This window comes from Manis pentadactyla, chromosome 9 (assembly GCF_030020395.1).
Source record: "Manis pentadactyla isolate mManPen7 chromosome 9, mManPen7.hap1, whole genome shotgun sequence".
Taxonomy (NCBI): Eukaryota; Metazoa; Chordata; class Mammalia; order Pholidota; family Manidae; genus Manis; species Manis pentadactyla.
The window spans coordinates 43,383,060-43,403,794 of record NC_080027.1 but is presented as its reverse complement, the minus strand read 5'-3'; the positions used below and the strand labels follow the sequence as shown (position 1 = coordinate 43,403,794).

The 20,735-nt window shown below is 34.7% G+C and overlaps 1 protein-coding gene and 1 pseudogene across 1 annotated transcript; both read left to right on the top strand.

Annotated features, from left to right (window-relative positions):
- Window positions 1-5,705: 5,705 nt before the first annotated feature.
- On the top strand, window positions 5,706-6,650 carry LOC118912063 (olfactory receptor 51F2-like). The gene has a single exon (XM_036884856.2). It carries the CDS (start codon window positions 5,706-5,708, stop codon window positions 6,648-6,650), a length of 945 nt encoding a protein of 314 aa, XP_036740751.2.
- Window positions 6,651-15,423: 8,773 nt separating this feature from the next.
- On the top strand, window positions 15,424-16,404 carry LOC118912062 (olfactory receptor 51F2-like; annotated as a pseudogene).
- The last annotated feature ends 4,331 nt before the right edge of the window (window positions 16,405-20,735 follow it).

Here is a 20,735-nt window from a genome sequence, read left to right as displayed (position 1 = left end):
TTCCCCTCTTACCCTCCAAACTTCAAGCTTCTGGTTATACTTAATTCCCACTGGTCCATTCACTTCTATGGGCCTGATGCCTATTCAGAGATTCCAAATTTCATAAAGATGTTTCTTCTTCATCTGTTTAGCTAATCATAGCAAAAATTATGCTTCTTCTATGTATGCATTTCCTGACATATAATGACCAATCCTTAAAATATAATCACTGGCACACCCTAACTATTGTTTAACTTATATTTTTAATTGGTTTACACTTACTGCTGCATGTTTTTTTCATTCAGTCTCAAGTCTGAAGCAATCTGATTTATTTCTTTTTGGCTTTATCTGAACATCAGAAAATGGCTATACCTTTAGTCAGACATCAGACAGACCTGGATTCATACACTGGCTCCACTCTATCTATTTACCAATAGGAATCTTCAATAAATTCTTCATTCTGAACCTAGGTAATCTCACCTGAAAACCAGAAATTTTAGCCACAGTCTATTAATGGTGCTGTGGGAGTAACAACATGCAGAGATATGTGGCAAATAACTTGGCTCAATACTAATTTCTCTTATCTCAAGAATATTAGAACTATCCTCTCATCTATCTTCCAACCTTTCTTCTAGTTCCTATTTCAGCCCAGGCCCCAGACATCCAGACTCCCCTGTCTCAGGTCAGCACATTCAGAGGGTACACTGCTTCACCTCCATGTAGGTGGTTAACTTTGCAACATTCCAGAGACACTGCCTCTAAATTCAGAAAAATATAATGGAAGACCCTCTCAAATGATTCTCTCTGAATGAAAAAAAACTAATTAAATAAATTAATTAACTGAATTCATGACATTTTCAATCACAGGAGCAGCACTTTGTCATCTTGGATTAGTGTTGGTATTCACTGTTCTCAACAAATTGTTATGGGATGGTAATAACTTATTTTCCTCTGTAGCAAGACATAATGCAAGATTTTTTTCTTTATATAAGAGATGACTAGTAATCTAAGCAAATCAGACTTCATATTCTTCTTTCTAAAAGAACAGAAGCATTTCACCTCTTTCATGATTACTCAAATTCTTAGAAACTAGGTAATGATAAGATCCCTTGTTCATTTTCCCTAAAATTTTCAGGCACATATTACAACCCATGTCTAATTGCACACCCATGCATTTTATTGATAGAAGTTTGTTGATAAGTGTGAGTTTGACTGGGAGGTGGAAATCACAAAATGGCTATAAATCCCAGACTGTCTCGTGTTGCCTGATACCAAGCACTTAGTAGCTTGTTCCTGAATCTTCCCACTTTTCCTACCCTAGAAAGCACAGTGATGCTGAGAAATGAACTATTTTTTGCATTTAGCCCTTATAAAGGCTTTATTTTCAGGATACTAGATGTTTATAGACAGATTCTTATATTATATATGAAACATTGTGCCAGATTTCATGAATTTAGAATTTGCCTTATTTTTTATTGTACTATAAAGGCATAAGTAAGATGCTATATATACACTGGGTTCCTAAGAAATAAGTGACATCTGTATTTTTAACTTATTGGTTCCATTGACATTTTCTTCTGTGTTTTGTTTCTTCATCTAATCCAAGGACACTCCTCTCAAACATCTCTATAAAATAAGATTTCTATTCTGTCAAACACATTTGTGCAAAATCACCACCTTGCCCATAGTTTCTTTCTTTATATCAATCTTTACCTTTATATTTTATACCTTTGGTGTCATGACTAGAAAATTCTCACTCAAGGATTGTGTATTTATCTGCATTTTATTCTAAAAATTTATATGATTTATTCATAATTAAATATTTAACCAGGAAATAATTTAAGTATATATTGTGTTAAATGTTTTATTATATTTTTTCAAATGGATAGTCAGTTTACCCAACTTCTTTTAGTTGGTAACTGCAAAATATACCTATTGATACTACGTTGAATTTATGGACTCATTAGGGTCTTGACCAATACTGTCTTCTAATCCATGAGCATATATATATATATATAATGTCTCTACTTTTACTTATATATTTAATTTCTCTCATCAGTGTTTTGTAGTCTTCAGTGTGCAAATTTGGTTCACTTTTTTTAGTAAATTTTTCTTATATATTTAATGCTTTTCTTTTCCACATAGGGAATGTACTATTTTGTAAAAGTATGTTTTGTTTTGTTTCTAACACCAACCTGATTTTAATTTCTTTATAGGAAATATTTTTTCCTTCTGCTTGAAAACTTGTAGGTTTTTTAAAAATTGTGTAATTCAAATATCTTATATATGTTTCCATCTTCACTGATTTTACCTGGATTACAATGGAGCTCTTTCAACCTCCAAATCTTTTTTTTGGAACATTTTTCTTCCATTCTTTCTGTTTTATTTTTCCTGGGACATTAATTATCTGTATGTTGACATCATTTTTTGCCCTTCTTAAATATCATTTTCTCATTGATTTCTTTTCACTGTTTTTTCCTATGCATTATGGAAGAATTCTTCAAATGTATTCTCTGAAGTGAACTGACAGATTATTTTATCTCAATTTTCTTTTGATTATATTCAGTTTTTGATTTAATAATGTTACATTATTAGTATTCATTATTTTGGCCTTTTTTTCCAATGCTTTTTTTCTTTCTTTCATAGTGCTCTATGGTGCTATCACCGGAATTACCTTGGGATATTTTCTTCTTATTTCTACAGGTTTTAACATCTATGATGATGATGACTTTTTGATATGATTGACAATGTGCAATGTAGTCAACAGATACTGCTACATATTACTATATAATTACACTCTGAATTTTCCATATTTTGTTCCCTTTTACTTCTTATGCAATATTTTAAAGAGTTCATGTTTGTATTTTTTTTCCTTTATGCACCTCATAGTGCAGAGAAAGATCTTTTCACTAAACTGTATGTGTGACTTGCTCATGGCTGTTGTCTCAAGCATGAGACATAATAATGCTCAGTGAAGTTTCTCATCCAATTCCCTGTTTCTAGCAGCCTATGTAGTTCCACTAAGGTAGCACCCATGCCATCAATACTGTCAAGTTCTTTGCCACTTTGAAATATTAGAGGAAATTAAAACCTAATCCCAAAACGCGCTGTTGCTAGGTTTTCTTCTTTGACCTTCTGGCAAAGATGTACTTGAGTGAATATTCATTTCAAAATTCAATGTGTCTCTACCAATGCCACACCTTACACCATTTTCTTTGGCTTCTTTTTTTGAAATGAGATGTCTGGTGCAAGGAGAATGTCCCGGATAAGCTTATAGTTAAGCATCTTATAAAAAGAGAAGCTTGGTCCCCATTTTTTATTTTGGTACAAACTCTGGATCCCTGAGTGTAGACTGTGGTAATGGTGTTAAATGCTATCCTATATTTCAATTCAATCCATCTCCATATTCCTTGGTTAGGAGTTAATCACCCTCTAATATTTTGGATGTAAGATATCTATCATTTTTAGCATTAGTACTTCTTTGGTTTGTTCTATTTTTCCTTTATCTTTTTTGAAAATTTAATAGAAAATTAGGAGAGACTGTTTCTGGTAGTACTAGCTAAAGTTACCTTAAAATGGAAGTCTATTTTAAATCTTAGAAAGAAAACTCTGAGAGCAATATGTCTATGAATTAGAAAGAGTTGCAACAGAGACAGAAACTGGTGGTCAACAGATGAGAGGTGGGAGAACATTCAGATTTCTGGATTAGGTATCCTGCTATGTCAAGTTACCATAGGTTTATTGATATAGGAAGCTACAAATCAAATTGGGGCAAATAGAATACACAAGTTGTGGGGCTGATTCAAATACAATCATGTTGTCCTTGAGTTGACTTTGAGATATTTAACTAGAGAGATCAAAGAATTAGATATATGGATCTAACATTTAGGAGATTAGCCTGAGATAAACATAATACTTTAAATTAGAAAAATTAATTAATAGAAAAAATTGTCCAAGGAATATCTATGGAATTGAAAGTATGTAGACATAGATAACATGTCTGGAGAAATAATCAAACTAATAGTCATCTATATCCATTAGTAATTTATGCAGTCAATTAGATGATAAAATTGTATGAAAGTGGGCATACTTAATGGAAATGATCATGGATGGCTTCTAAAGGAATAATGGAAATCCTAAAGATCTTTAAAATGTATTTTCAGCAATAGCTTCCTTTTTTATAGTAAATGTTATATCTGAGTTAATTTGAATTATGGCACCTAATATTATGCTTAAGAATTTAGTATTTGCTAGAATTAAGACATTAATTTATTTACATATCATATAATACATATGTAATCCTGACATAAAATTGTTTCAATTCTGAACCATAGAAATGTTAATTAAGAGATTTGCCAACATAGATATCTCTAATACATTTGCTTTATTTATAATAGAGAATTATATTATTATTGAAGTAGAATTCTATCATTATTATTGTTATTACAAAGTGTAAGGTAATTGTTAACAGCACAGGCTATAAAGTCTTATTTTCTCTGATTTCCAATGTCATCTCTTTCAGATTTTATGACTTTCAGCTATTTATGCAAACTTATAACTTCACTGTAGGCTCCTAATAGAAATACCTCTCACTTAGGTTTGACAAAGGCTCAAATGAAATTATCTATGTAAAATAGTTAGAGCATTGTATGGAACATGGTCCTATTGTTCAATAATATTATATATCTGAATAACCCTATAAGGGATCAAAGGCCAGATGAAGGACTAGGGTACACATGTTAGAAAAGATTATTTTCCTCATTCATTTTTACAACAAAGGTAGGTTCCATAATGGTAAACAAGACAGCATTTTACTATTACAAATTAAGAAGAATATCAAGCTTCTAATTCATGAGAACTGAAGCACCTTCCCTCTAGTTCCTTCCAGTAAACTTATGCAACAAGACAGGATGAACTAGCATTATATGAGGTGGGTTCTTAGGTAAATGTAGTCCCTGAAAAAAAAGATGTTTCCTTGTTAAGTTTAAATGAATTTTCACTTAGAATCTGAGTTTAATAATTCTAAAATTCTAAGGCAAAAACATCAATTGTATTCTCAGGCAAGGTCTTATTCAAGGTTAAATAGAATATTTTATGAAGGACGAATAAAATCAGTTAGCAAAAATATATTGACTATCTACTGAAAGCAAATAATTCTATTAGGTAAATATTAGTTTAAAAATAACCCCTTATTCCCATGAAAGTATATTAATAAATGTAAGATTATATTCCAGTTGAAAGTTAAAAGTGTATAATAAAAATATTGATGAGAGTACAAATAGTAAGTAATAAGCACCCAAAAATATTTAACCAAGTATATTAAAATTAAATTGAACTTAATAAATATATTTTTTAGTGATGACTGCCATAGACATAATATTGAGTGAAAGAAGCCAAATGAAAATAGTATGTACTGCATGGTTCTATTCATTTCAAGATCAAGAACAAGAAAAAGTAATTATAGTAGTAGAAGTCAAAATATGGTTGCTATGGGAGAGGACATTCCTGAGGATGAGTCCTTAAGACACCTTCTGGCTTGCTGGCAATGTTCTATCAATTGATCTTGGAAGTGGTTATATGAGTGCATCTAGATGCCAAACTTCACTGAGTTGTACTCAAAGTCTTGTTCACTTTATTAAATGTGTATTAAATTTCAACTAAAATTTTTTTAATTCTAAATTTAGAAGTCAAGATCCTCCAAAAGAATCCTGCTCCTACAGACCATAATGCCAATCTTCCACAACTCCACTTTACCTACTTTCCTCTTGACTGGGTTCCCTGGACTTGAATGGGCCCATGCCTGGATCTCCATCCCTTTCCTTTGTCTCTATGTAACTGCCCTTTCTGGGAATACCTTGATCCTGTTCATAGTCCTTACTGAGCCAAGCCTCCATGAGCCCATGTACTATTTCCTTTCCATGTTGTCTACCACTGACATTGGCTTATGCATCTCTACACTGGTAACGGTACCAGGAACATTCTGGCTCAATGCCTGGGAGATCAGCTTCGATGCTTGCTTATCACAGATGTTCTTCATCCACCTCTTTACTTTCATGGAGTCTTCAGTGCTCCTGGCTATGGCCTTTGATCGTTTTGTGGCCATTTCTAACCCCTTGAGATATGCTACCATTCTAACTCATGCAAGGATAGCACAGATTGCTTTGGCAGTCATTACTAGGGGGACTGTCATTCTGACACCACTAGTTCTGCTTCTTAAACGCCTATCATTCTGCCATAGCAATGTGCTCCATCACTCCTACTGCTTCCACCCTGATGTGATGAAGCTTTCATGTTCAGATACAAAGATCAATAGTGCATTTGGACTAACTGCAATTATCTCTACTGCTGGAGTGGACTCAGTCTTCATCCTGCTTTCCTATGTCCTGATCATTCGCTCGGTCCTCAACATTGCATCCCCAGAGGAGAGGAAAAAGGCCTTCAGCACCTGCATTTCTCATATTACTGCTGTGGCCATATTCTACATCCCTTTGATCAGCCTATCTTTTGTTCACAGATTTGGAAAACATGCTTCACCTTTTGTGCCCACACTTACTGCTAATGTATACTTGTTCATTCCCCCTGTGATGAATCCCATCATCTATAGTGTGAAAACAAAACAGATTCAAAAAGCTATACTCAAACTTCTGTGTTCCAAGGGAACTCATGTTTAAAAATCACTACTTCTATGAAGACCTATTTAAAAGTCAGTAAAAATTTATCACAAATGGGAGTTATAAACCCATGCAATTTTAGTTAGGTGGAACTAGGTATCATCCAGTTCAAATATCTCCACAATAGTTAGTCCTACTTAAGGCATTCTTATCTTTTCTTCCAACAAAATACTAATACAGATTTTCACTACCTCTCAGTTACCCTATTCCTATAGATAAGTAGCTGATCTCCCATTTCTATGCATTTTCTGCCTAAAACCACCTTCCATTCACTTTGAATCAATTTTCTAAATCTCCATCTAGAATAAAATTTAAAAACCAACCACTAAGCATGTCTTCAATGTTTATTTCTCTTACATCAACTAAATGAAGCAACCACTCCTCTCTATGATAGTTAAAGCCCTCCACAACTAGGGATCAACTTTCCTTTAGTTTGATCTTCCACTTGAACCTCAGCACCCATTCCTCCACCTTGAAATGCTGGTTATGTTTCAAAGCTTATCTTCAAATATGTTCTTTGTTATATTTTTCATAATTGTTCATAAAGGTATACAACTTTATATATGTTGATAATATATAAGTGTGTCTGTGTGTGTATGTATTCATGTATCTTCCACAAGGCTGTGGAATGCCTTGATTTTCTTTGAAACATTTACAGTACCTAGCAGAATACCTTTCACATAGTAGACCCTCAATGATTGTTGTTGAATTGAACCTGCACATAATAAACTATCAAATAGTCAATTTAAATAATTTTGATAAGTCATTCAATTCAATGTTTGACACGTATAACATAAAAATTTCTCTTATAACTGATCTCAATTTTTCTACCTATTATGTAGCAAGTGATCATAGTTCTGACTTTTCAAACCATATAGATAAAGGGTTATTTTGGAACCTGAGATTACAGTCTCAGGAATTTATCCCAGTTTCCATAAAGCCTAATTTGACTAAGAATATTTTGTCATATTTTTTTCATGACAGAAGGTTTCTCAGAACTGGCTGCTATTAGATAATTTTTTTAAAATTTCTTAGGTGACAAGGACAAAAAATAATGAACTATCCTCAAATGCTCACTTACTCTTTGCTCCTGCATCAAATGAATCTGTATTCTTTGTCCATTCTAACACCAAAATATCTCTTCATCTCTACTTTTGGACTTCGTCTAGGACACTAAACTCTTTGAACTAAATCACAGCTTCCTTATAGATTTCTAGGTCAATAATTATGGAAACTTCTTAAAAGATTTTTGGATTAAATTTTAGTTACACAAGAAATTATAAATATACTCTCATGAAAGATTTTATTGAAAAAAAAGCCAAAGTCCAACTTGATATATTTCCTCAAGTCCAGTCTTTCCACCTTTTCTATAAGAAATTACTGTATAAGTTTGATTTGTATCCTTCCCTTTTCTGTGCATTTATATCCATATATATAAATTCATGTTTGTATTTCAGACAGTGACTAAATTTCCTAGTGACACTTTGTCTGTTATTTCAAGAAAAAGCAACAAGAGGAAATTGTTACTCAGAATTCCTATATATCTCACTCTTCCTTTCTATCTCCTATTTATCACCTTCCTAGATACCAGTCCCCTATAAACATCCTTGACTAGTTTCTCTACATCTATAATATCTTTCTGGTGAGCTAGCTCTAGACTGCTACTTTCTGTAGTCAGGGAAGTGCTATCTCTAGGAATTACTTCCCCAGGCTAAACCCACGTCAACCATAGTCACTTAATACCCTTCCACAATTACACCAGCTCGTCAACCCCTCCCCATACACTGAATTTGTGCAGACTGACTTACCCCACCCTATTTCACACACTCCTTTAGAAAGGATGATAAGATAGGGACTTACTTTACCATATGAGACATAGCCAGCTCTGAGTTTTGTGGCCATAAGAATAGAACAAATAAGACCAAATACATGACAATCCCAAATTATATCCTCACTCATTTTATAATCGTATCTAGCATCTATTACACAGCAGGTATTGGGGCAGATATCAAGACTATAAACATAAACAAGATGAATTTCTTGCTTTAAGTGAGCTTACTGCTTAGTAAGGGATATAATTTGCAAACATGTAATTTCATTAAGATGTTTATTATAGATGCATCTTATTTCAAGATAATTTAATAAAGGGCACAAATATTGGATAATTCAAATTACAAAGAACTTAAAATAGTAATTGTACTTTACTGTAATCCTAGTCTAAAATAACAAATCTCCTGACACTGAGGTGGACAGGAATAAAAATAAAGCTAAAATAATAGGAGTTTCTTAAAAAATGAAAATTAATAATCTGGTATATTATGTGAATTAATAATATAAGTCAATGGGAATGTAGTATTCACTACATAAAATTTTAATTGACACTCAAAGTTTGATAAAGGTATCTCTTGTCTGTGAAGTATTTTCCAAAAGTTGAGCCATAAGAATTATGGTACAGAGCCAGATGCAAAATAATAGACAGGGATCTTTTAAAAATACAGGTTCCTAGTACATCCATACAATGGAATATCATTCAGAGCTAAAATGAGCTATCAAGCCACAAAAAGACATTGAGGAACCTTAAATGGATATTATTCAGTGAAAGAAGCTTTCCTGAAAAGGCTACATATTATAATTCCAACTATATGACAGTGTGGAAAAAGCAAAACTATGGAGGCAGTAAAGAGATCAGTGGGTTCTAGGAGTCTGGTGGGGAGGGAAGGATGAACAGATGGAGCACAGGGTGTATTTACGGCAGCAAAAATTTCTGTATGATATTATAATGGTGAATACATGTCATTATACATTTGTCAAAATCCATAGAATGCATAACATCAGAGTGAATCCTAATGTAAACTACAGACTTTGGATGAACCTTAAACTTCTCTAAAAAACAAAATCAATAAAAATGTAGATTCCTGGGCTCCACTCCCAAAATATTTCATTTTACTAGTTCTAGGATGAGGCCTAAAAATCTGTATTTAGAACAAGATCCCAAGATATATCTAATATACAGCCAGCCAGTTTGGGAAGCCACTGAGCTGTAATAAGGTACAGCTGTATATCCCTTTGTTGTTGGCCTATTACCTCTTATCTAACATTTATTTCTTTTGATCTCTCTCTGTGGGGAAAAAACAACCTTTGAAGTCTTAACTCTCTGTGAAATAACTGGGTCTAAAAGCCCAGCATATACAAGATGATTGCAGTGGTCTCCTTCCAAATGCAGACGTAAAAACTGTATTAACACACTTTCATGTTTTTTCGGTATTTATATTTTCCTGTCACATATTTCATTATTAATCATAGCAGTGAAAAAGAAAACAATTTCAGCTGTTGCAATACAGTTGGTCCTTGAACAACATAGGTTTGAGCTACATAGGTCCACTCGTGGATTTTTTTCAATAAACATGTTGAAAAACTTTTTGGAGATTTGTGACAGTTTGAAAAAACATTTTATTTTCTCTAGCTGACTTTATTGTAAGAATACAGTATATAATACATATAACATACAAAAAATGTGTTAAGGAACTGTCCATGCTATCAGTGAGGTTTCCGGTCAACAATAACCTATTAGCAGTTCAGTTTTAGGGGAGTCAAAAGTTATACAGGGATTTTCAATTGTGCAGGGGTTGGCACCCCTACCTCTACTTTATCCAAGGGTGAGCTGTGTACTAAACCACATGGGAGAGCATGCAGAGTATTCTGAAGCACAAAGAAAAAACAACCAAATACAATTGGCCAGAAAGATTCCATAGGCATAGGTTTCTATCATGGGTAAATGACTCTCCTGAGAAAGGGTTTCTCATAATACCCTCCACTTTGGGAGCTGAATGGGACCTCAGCCCTGAGGATTCTTCATGTGCTGTAAGTACCAGGGTATCAGAGACAGAATGGATATGCATTAATGTTCAGAGGTTTACGTGGGCTTATTCACAGCAAGAGATTTGGCTTCATCACAGGAAGCATTTCTAAGAGGAAATCATAAGAAAATAGCCATGCAAACGAAAGATACTATGGGATTGCCTTTTATTTAAAAATTTACAACAGGGAAGGTCCTCGTATTTTACTGTTTTCTGAGCAGTTTAGAAATAGAGACTTAGAAAGCCTTTCCAACATACTGAATCTCCATTCTGAAAAAACTCATAAAAGGTGAAATTCTGAAAAAAAAAAACCAAACAGGGTATGTGATCAATTTGAAATCTGTGTGGGATTCTTTGCATGACATAAAATACCTTGATCTTATTATCAATGCTACAGGGTGTTCTTATGTAGCCTAAATGGCTCCAAAACTGAATTTGAGTCATCAATATAGAATTCTGCTATAAAAAGCAAGAAAAATATAATTTCTTTAAGTGAAAACATAGAATATGGGATATCTAGGGTCATATGTCCAAATCCCCTCTTTAAGCTTCAAAGAGAAAAACAATTTGTTCAAAATAATTGTGAGTTATTATTAATGGGGCAGGAGATTTTAGTTCTTTTCTTGCAGTGAGGATGATGTTGCTCCATTCAGAATAATAGATTGAAATATTCTTAAAGACATCAAGACATTCAAGTCAAGCTGATAACAAACAAATTCATTTAAAGTCAATTAACTTAGGTAAAATATATCAGCAATGGCTATGAAAATGAGCAGAGCTAGTCAAAATATCCATAACTCAAATGGATGATTCCAGGAGGCCTCATTATATTATATATACTATTATTTTTACTAGTAGTCTTAACAATTTAGCATGTAGGGAATAATTGTTTTCCATCTCCTCTGAATGTTGACAAAGAAATAAACTTTAAATAGTGTGTTTCTATTTTCTGTTTCTGTTCAGAAATCAAGAAGTGAAAAACAAATCTATCAAATATCAAGTGTTTAAAACCCTAATACATATGCATTTATATAATTATTTAGAGCCAAGGAACAATGATAATATATGGCTATGAAGGGAAAAAAGTCGTATAAATACTTGACATTTTACTAATTCACATGCACATGTAACACAAAGTGGTTTGTTTGTTTTATGTAATTCTACCAATTTCACCACATGGAGAAGCACTGAAGTGTAGCAGAGTGGAACTTTAACAAATATTGAAATTACATAAACAAAATTCAACTCCTAGCTCTTCCATTGTTAGAAATATTGTTGATTTGTTTATCTCTCTAATCTTTACCTTTCTTGGATGGCACTGGAATTTATAAACAATATGATTTTTAAATGAAGATAGTCATGTAAAGCAACAATTCATGTAAATCCTGACACATTGTGGGATTCTATGAATGAAAGGTCTTCACCTTACAAAATATCAAAGTATTTTCATCACCAATCTAACAAGGAGAAAATAGCATCAAAAGCATTCTAAGTCTTATGATTCCAAAATTTTTGTTACTAATCTGCCTTCTGTCCTCTTTCACACTGTATTAGTTAGGGTTCTCCAGAAACAGAACCAAGAGATTAGATAGATAGATGATAGATAGATAGATAGATAGATAGATAGATAGATAGATAGATAGATAGATAGATAGATAGATAGATAGATATAGATAGATAGATGATAGATAGATAAAGGCATTTATTATCAGGGATTTGTTCACACAATCATGGAGGCTGAGAAGTCCCACAGTCTGATGTCTGCAAACCAGAGATCCAGGACAGCCAGTGGCGTAGCTCCAGTCCAAGTCTGAAGGCCTGGGAACCAGAAGCACTGATATGTAAGCCCCAATCCACAGGCAGAAGAAGAGCGATGTCCCAGCTCAGCAGTCAAGCAGAGAGAAAGGATTCTTTCTTTCTCTGCTCTTTTGCTCTACTTAGGTCCTCAACTATTTGAACAAGGCCCACCATTGGGAAGGGCAATCTGCTTTATTCAATTTACTGATTTAAATGCTAATCCCTTCCAGAAACACCCTCACAGGCACACCCAGAAATAATACTTAATCAAATGCATGAGCATTTTGTGACCTGATCAAGTTGACACATAAAATTAACCATCACACACCCAAATTCATATCTTGCCAACTCTACCTAGAATTCAGGCCTCAATCTAGACATCATTATTTACTGGGAAGTATCCCTTATACCCTACAATAAGTTTGCTGGCCTCTTTATCATACATTCTAGATTTACTCTTTATACTCTGTAATTCCATGTTATTTATCTGTGGCTTCCAGTCAACTAACTATTTTGAGGGTCAGGGACATTGTTTTGCTTAATATTTAATTTTCTGTTTCTGATCCACAGTAGATGTGAAATATATATTTTCCAAAGGGCTGAATGAATATATCCACCCCATTTCAGTATTTGTGCTTAGACAAAATGACTGCTTTGTCATACGGTAGTGGAAGCTCACTACTGCACTGTTTCTGGTTCATTTGTGCATCACAGCACTGTGTATAAGCTCCCTCCTGCTAGTTCTAGATTTGACTTCTGTATGGCAAACAAATCAAATGTAATTCTCCTCATTTCAGCTCTTTGAACACAACTATGTGTTTGTTCCTAGTTTTCTCTTCTTTTGGATGATTACAAATTTTGTAATTTCCAAGTGTCCCTTTTTACATCATTATCCCTTCAATTCACCTTGACAAGAATGAAACTAATAAAGTTAATTAGTTTTTCAACAAGAAGACTTTGAAATAAAATCAATGTCATTCTGTGAAAGGGACTAAGACATTTCTAAAATACCTAAGACTCTGGGATTCTACATTATTCTAAAATATTATAAATGAAGACATTTAAAGCCAATGTCCTAGGTCGCCTTAGAAGAGACTCCCAAAACCAAAACAGCATTTCTTCTTGAACCCTGCTGGGCTACTTGCCTCTCCATGGACACTGGTTTTAAATATCAACTTTCTTGAGTATTTATTTAAATTAAATCTGTTTAAATTTGTACTGATGGTTCCAGCCATAAGGATATTATTTTTCTAATATAACTTTCTTTTTCTTCTGTAGTATAATCTTTAAAATTTTGCTCTAAAATTATCTGATAAATAAGATACTTCTATTTGTATTTTTGCATATTAATTTTTAAATGATGCCAAAAAACTGAGTGAGAAATTGATTTTATTTCACCTAATATACTTTTCAGTCAAATAATTATGGAGCCAATAGAACATAAATAACCTTATAATCAACATAATAACTATTCCAAAATCACTATAAAATACACTTGAAATTTTCTGCATGGAGACCCTTTCCATAATCTTTCATATATTTAAGATATTAAGTAATGCCCACGAGCTTGTTTCTGTGAAGTCCCTCTAAACTGCAATTGCATAGAATAAGAAAAATTGTGTAGAATAAGAAAACAATAATGGACATTACCTAATTCAATCATCATTAATGTTAACATTAAATAACAAGACCGGAGACATGTGGTTATGAAGCCAAACTCAGCAGCTCAGATGTAAGATATGTTGGGATCCTAGTAGTTTGTGAAAGAGCAGGAATAAAAGTTGAGGCTGGACAGCAATAGTAGCTGGGGATTAAAAAAATGTAGGCAACAATATAATAGGTAGTCACAAACTAAGATTTGGAGCCAGAATGTTTCAATAACTAAGGATGTAAAACTGCAGGTTAACACAGCTGCAAAAGTATATTCTCCAAATTAAGTGGTTGGAGGCACCCTGGTTCTGAATATTCATGAAAGACCAGTGGGATTCCAGCCAACGACTGGGATTATGAGGAAAGCATCCAGTCTTTGAGAAACCAAAGAGAAGAAAATTTAGAGTATTTAGAGCACTATCACATTGGCTTTGTGAAGATCTTAGCAAGACTTCTCAGTACATAAAGGGACTAGATCATAAGAATTAAATCAATATGGAAAAGGAGAAAGGAAGGAGAAGGAAATTACCCAGGACCTCACCTACATAATTAGTCTCATTTCAGATATTACCTATGGGCAGAGCTGAAAGCTCACATGTGTTATTTACCTTAATGAAGACACAATCTGTAAGTGTACTGTCCTGAGGATCTATGTAAGTAAAAAGAAGCAATGATTGCAACATTGGGCTGGGGACGGAAGTATCTAACATCAGGCCTCTGTACCCCTAGTTCACTCTCACCCCTGAAATGGAATACAGTTGCCTCTGAAAGGACTAATTGCTAAAGGTGACGGCATAGAGAATTTTTTGTAATAGTTATATATCAACACAATTACAGTGACAACAGACAAAAAAATTTAAGAAACCAAGATCAAAAATATAGCCCTAGACTAGAAACAGCCCTAGCAAAGCAGGGGTAAGACCCACTGATGAAGAAATAATGAGTAGGATATTTTGACTTGTATACAATTACTTCCTTGAATTATTTCCTGAAAAGGTTATTTATCTTTCAAAGATATAATATCCCATGATAATGCACTTAATATTAACAAAAATATTCAAATATGTGTATTTTTTTATTAAATAATAAATCTTACTTCTAAAAAATAATATTACTTTGAGGTCTCCATTAAATTCTTGGTATTTCATATTTGATCCAATTCTTCCTCTGTATGGGTAGGACAAAGGAAAGGGGAAAGAAAACCCCTGAGATGAAAAATATATATATGTCCTATTCTCTATTGTGAATCAGGACATGAGAATCATGGATCCTGGAGGGGAAGCTCAATACAGCACAAAGAAAAGAAATAAAAGCTGGGAGAAAAAACGAGATAATAAAATCCTAAGAATAATTTCCAATTTGATTTACCTAACTACAGTTAATAGAAACTACAATAAAATTGCTGAATGGTGTTTTCATTTTTCCTTCTAGGGTATTTTATTTCAGGAGAACTACCTTCCATAATAATCATGTCATCTTTTCCTAACGTTACTTCCTCTTCACTGATCTTCTTCCTGATGGGGTTCCAGGCCTAGAAGTTGCCCATGCCTGGACCTCCATTCCCTTCTGTTATCTCTACATAACTGCCCTCTCTGGGAATGGTGTGATCCTATTTGTCATCGTTATTGAGTCAAGTCTCCATGACCCCATGTACTATTTCCTCTCTATGCTCTCAACCACCGGCTTGGGCTTGTGTATTTCTACACTAGTCACTATGTTGGGCATATTCTGGTTCAATGCAAGACAGATCACTTTTCATGCCTGTGTTTCCCAGACATTTTTCATTCAACTCTTTACTGTCATAGAGTCCTCAGTGCTCCTGGCAATGGCCTTTGACCACTTCATTGCCATTTGTAACCCACTGAGATATGCTACCATCTTGACTGATTCCAGAATCCTCAAAGTGTGGTTTGCCATCCTCGTCAGAGGGACAGTGGTCCTAATGCCTCTGGTCCTGCTTCTGAAACGTCTGTCCTTCTGCCAAATCCATGTGCTCCATCATTCTTACTGTTTCCATCCTGATATAATCCAACTGTCATGTTCTGACAACAAGATCAACAGTGTTTTAGGACTTACTGCCCTCATAGTTACTGCAGGAGTAGACTCTCTTTATTCTTCTCTCCTATATTCTGATTATTAAGACCATCCTAAGCATTGCTTCCCCAGAGGAACGGCGTAAGGCCTTTAGCACCTGTATCTCCCACATAGGTGCTATTACCATCTTCTATATCCCTCTCATTAGCTTGTGCTTTGTCCATAGGTTTGGGAAAAATGCACCTCCTTATGTGCACACCCTTATGGCTAATGTGTATTTGCTTATCCTGCCAGTGATGAATCCCATTATTTATAGTGTGAAAACCAAGCAGATCCATAAGGCCATTAAAAAGTCTTCTTTCCCAAGGAGTCTGAGGTCTGACTCCAACATTTCTGCAATAAAATCTACTCCTTAGTTATCATTTCTAAGAACTAGTATTTAATCAATACAGTTTTTTCTATCAGTGACCTAAAATAAAAAAAACTAGAAGATTTGGTAGGGTAGATGAAGAATGCAGTTTGGTGGAAATTTATTTCTTATTTTTAGTAGAACTATTACTAATCTCTTTAGGAGAAAGCAATGAAATATTCCAATATTATGGAAGTCTTAGAGAATTTTTAAAAGTATGAATGACAATGGCTTAAATGAACTCTCTGACCATCAGACCAAGAGTCTCCAAAATCATACTTAAAACAATAATTCATTTTTTTGTCCTATTTCGTTTTCTTAAATACAGATAATAGTTATTAGGTTTTGCTTTAGCTTAGATTAAATTAGACCCTGTCACCTATCATTCTTGCATATAAATGAATCACCATTGATTTATTATTTCATTTATTGAGTATCTACAATGGCCAGACACTGCATGATATGATAGGGCAGCCAAAACAAATGAGATATTGTCATAATTAGTGAAGTGTGTAGATAAGAAAGACACCGATCAAAATCTAATGTGCCTATATGTTACAATATAGAGATATAAGTAAAAGAATAATAAGAATATATCAGAAGAATGTTTACTCCAACCTGGGAAGATCAGGAAACCATCACAATGTGTTGTTTCAACTATAAGGTCAAAAATTGGAGACACTAACTTTCAGAATGGTAGCATGAGATCTGTGGATGTATTCCACAGGAAAAATCCATAAAAGATACGGGCACAAACATTTAAATTCCCTGGATATTGCCCTAAGGTCATACAGCAAATGAAAAACTATTCAAAAAATGCTATTAAATCACAGTAAGAACAGTGGGAGTCTGTGGCCCTTGAATCACAGTGGTTGGGCTTATTCTTCCCTTACCAACTTTTGCCGCTCCCTTGCCCCATAGCTCAGAATATTGATAGCTCCACTCCCGGTGGGTGTAGCCAAGAACATAGGGCTTCCTACCCCATTCCCCCACCCCCATCCCAGCCAGCTTTCAGCCTAGAGCTATGGTATCTCCCAGGAAGGGCAGACCACAGTATTTCTTACACCACCCCCAACCTCAGCTTCAACTGTGGAATCTAACTCCCACATGAGTGTAGTCAGATCAGTGGCTCTTCCTTCCCTCTAGCCTCAATGCATAGAGCAGAGACTCTATCCCAGACATGGTAGTCAGAGAGCTCTGGGACCCCAATCACCCTTTCCCCAGCTCTATCATAAAGCAGAGGATTCACAATGAGAGATGCAAGCTGAAAAGACTCCATGCTATCTTGCCTAGTGCCATGTGTGTAAAGCAGGGGTTTGCTTCCAAGAGAAGAGAATGCCACAGTATATTAAACCAAAATAGTAGAATAAAGGACAAAAACCACATAATCATGTCAATAGATGCAGAAAAAAACTTTTGACTAAATTCGACATCCATTTATGATAAAAACACTCAAAATTTAGAAAGAAAAGCAATTTCCTCAACTGATAATAGACAACTATAAAAAATCCACAGGCGATATTATACTAATGGTGACAGATTGAATGTTTTGTCCCAAAATGATGAACAAAGCCAATATGTCCACTCTCACCAATGCATTCAACATGGGGTTGGAGGTTCTAGCCAAGTCAATTGAAGACAATGAAATAAAAGCTACCCAGATTGCAAAGAAGAAAGTAAAATTATTTCTATTTGCATATGATCTGACTTTTTGTACAGAAGATCCTAAGAAATCTACTAAAAATTAATCAAAACTAATAAATGACTTCAGCAAAGTTGTAGAACATAAGATCAATATATAAAAAATCAATTGCACTTCTATACATTAGCAATGAACAATCCAAACCTGAAACTGACAAAAAAAAAATTCCATTTATGATAACATCAAAAGGAATAAAAATACTTGGAAATAAACTTAGCCAAATAGGTATAAGACTTGCACACTGAGAACACTGTACACAAAAATACTGCTCAAAGAAATCCAAGTCCTAAAAAAATGGAAAGATACACCATATTTATGAATTTGAAGACAACATGGTTAACATGGCTATACTCACCAGTTGATTTACAGATGCAAAGCAATCCCTATCAAATTCAGGTTTGTTTCTTTACATAAAATGACAAGCTAAAATGAATATCGAATTGTAAGGTACCTGAAATAGCCAATACCATCTTGAAGAGGGAAAGCAAAGTTGGAGGATTCATACTCAATTCAAAATTTACTACACAGCTACCATAATACAGACAATATAGCACTGGCATGGGATAGACACATAGATCAATGCAATAGAATTGAAAGTAGAGAAATAAACTCATATTTCATATCAATTGATTTTTGACACTGATGCCAAAAATCTCAATAAGGAAGGAACGTGTTTTCCACAATGGTGCTGCTGTTACCAGAGATGGGTTCTTGGTCTCACCATGAGAAAGAATTCAAGGATGGATGTAAAAGCACTTAAACTTTAGAAGTTTATTGGAAAATAAGAGTTTAAAGAAAAGAAGAAAATACAAGCTCAAGAGTTGAGTGCAGGCAAATTTGAGGCTAAGTCATGCTGGGGATACAATAAGGAGCCTTTTTATGTGAGGAGGGATGAATATTTACTAAGTAGAATATGTTTCCATGGGAACAGGTGGAGTCTTCTTAGAGTTTGGGCTTATTCCACCCTTACCTTTGGCAGGGGAGTTTTTGGCTATATGGTTCTCACAAAAACTGCCATGGTGCAGAAAGGTGCGATATCTACCTGTTAATGGCATAGGGGCATGATTTACTATGTCAATGAATGTATAATGTATTTGGGGGAGAAGTTTGGGCCAACCTCTCCTCCCTATTGGAATCAGCGGTTTTGGCCAGTTGCTGTTCTCACTCCATATATTCTATGAGAATAGCTTACACGGAATGTGGAGAATGTAAACCATAGCCGGAAGACCTCCTCCCCTCCCTGCTCATATCTGGCTCTCTACCTACTGTAACACCACCATCCAAACGCCCATCAGCTACAAAAATGGCTGTAGAAACCACAATAGATCCATACAGTGGAATACCATCTGCCAATGAAAAATATAGAAGTACTTTACACTTACCACAAAATGGATGAATCTTGTAAACATTATGCTAATTGAAAAAGCCAGGAACAAAAGACCACATATTATATGATTAAAGTTTTATAAAATGTCCAAAATAGGCAAATCTACACAGACAGAAAGTAGATTAGTAGTTGCCATGGCCTGGATGGAATGGAAGGTAATAAGATACGACTGGTCCTGGATAAGTGTTACTTTCCAGATTATAAAAATGATCTAATATTCACTGCAGTAAAAGCAGCACACCTCTGTGAAAATCCCTAAAACATTGACTTTTACATATGAAATGTGTAAATTACACTGCCTGTGGATTGTATCACAATAAAACAGTTATGTTTTCTTGAAGAAGAAAGAAGATTGGAGACTACCTGAAAAAGGTAGAAAGAGCGAACATTCCCAACTACTCTCACCCTACAGAAGGGAGAAAATATGTTTGTGATAAAGATTTAATTAACAGAAGCACTGGAATATACATACAAGCATAAGCAGTGGTCTCTAAATTGGAGAATCCATGAAATATAGAATGAATATAAAATAACATTGGTAGATGCAAGTGTAGCCGAAAATATGCACAGGAGAATACAGAATAGGAATTGTAGGCCACTTTAAGGGAGATTGCAAGTTCCCAACTGTTGGACTGGAGAATTACACTTAAACCTGATTATTTTACTTCCATCACACCAACCCCAACCTGGCCCTCCATGTACCATATTTTAGGCCACAGAGAAATTTGTTAAAGGTGGAAAAAATGAATATGTATGGTCCCGCCACTGAGGCAGAGCTGCACTTTAACTCTTTGGCAACCCACAGGAGGAACAGAGAACCTCTCTGCTCAGATGAAGAGCCAAACATGTATTCTCCCTCCCCATGACAGGATACCTCATCCCCTCCTCACAATACTGAGGGCAGTCAGTCTTCAGTAAACAGAAACAATACCCATGAAAATATGAACAGAAAGTATTAAATAGAGAGATGATCACACAGTGAGGACTTCCTAAATGCATCATTGCAGGTGGGCTATGAATTGACAAGCACCATGTTTGCGCAATAGCACACACACACACATTAACATTAGATTAAGTAACAGAATGTTCAATCCAGAGTATTTTTGGAAGTGTCTGTATATCAGAGCTACACCTGCAACATACCTTAGAGTACCTCCTCTTACACCCCAGAAACGTAAATGAGGGAGGCAGGGGAGAGCGACGCTGTCAACTGTCTTCACATGTTAGGGTGTGGCTAGACCCTTATTTC

Bases quoted from the DNA above. Each gene is read 5' to 3' on its own strand.
- LOC118912063 (XM_036884856.2), top strand. From the start codon at position 5,706: ATGCCAATCTTCCACAACTCCACTTTACCTACTTTCCTCTTGACTGGG.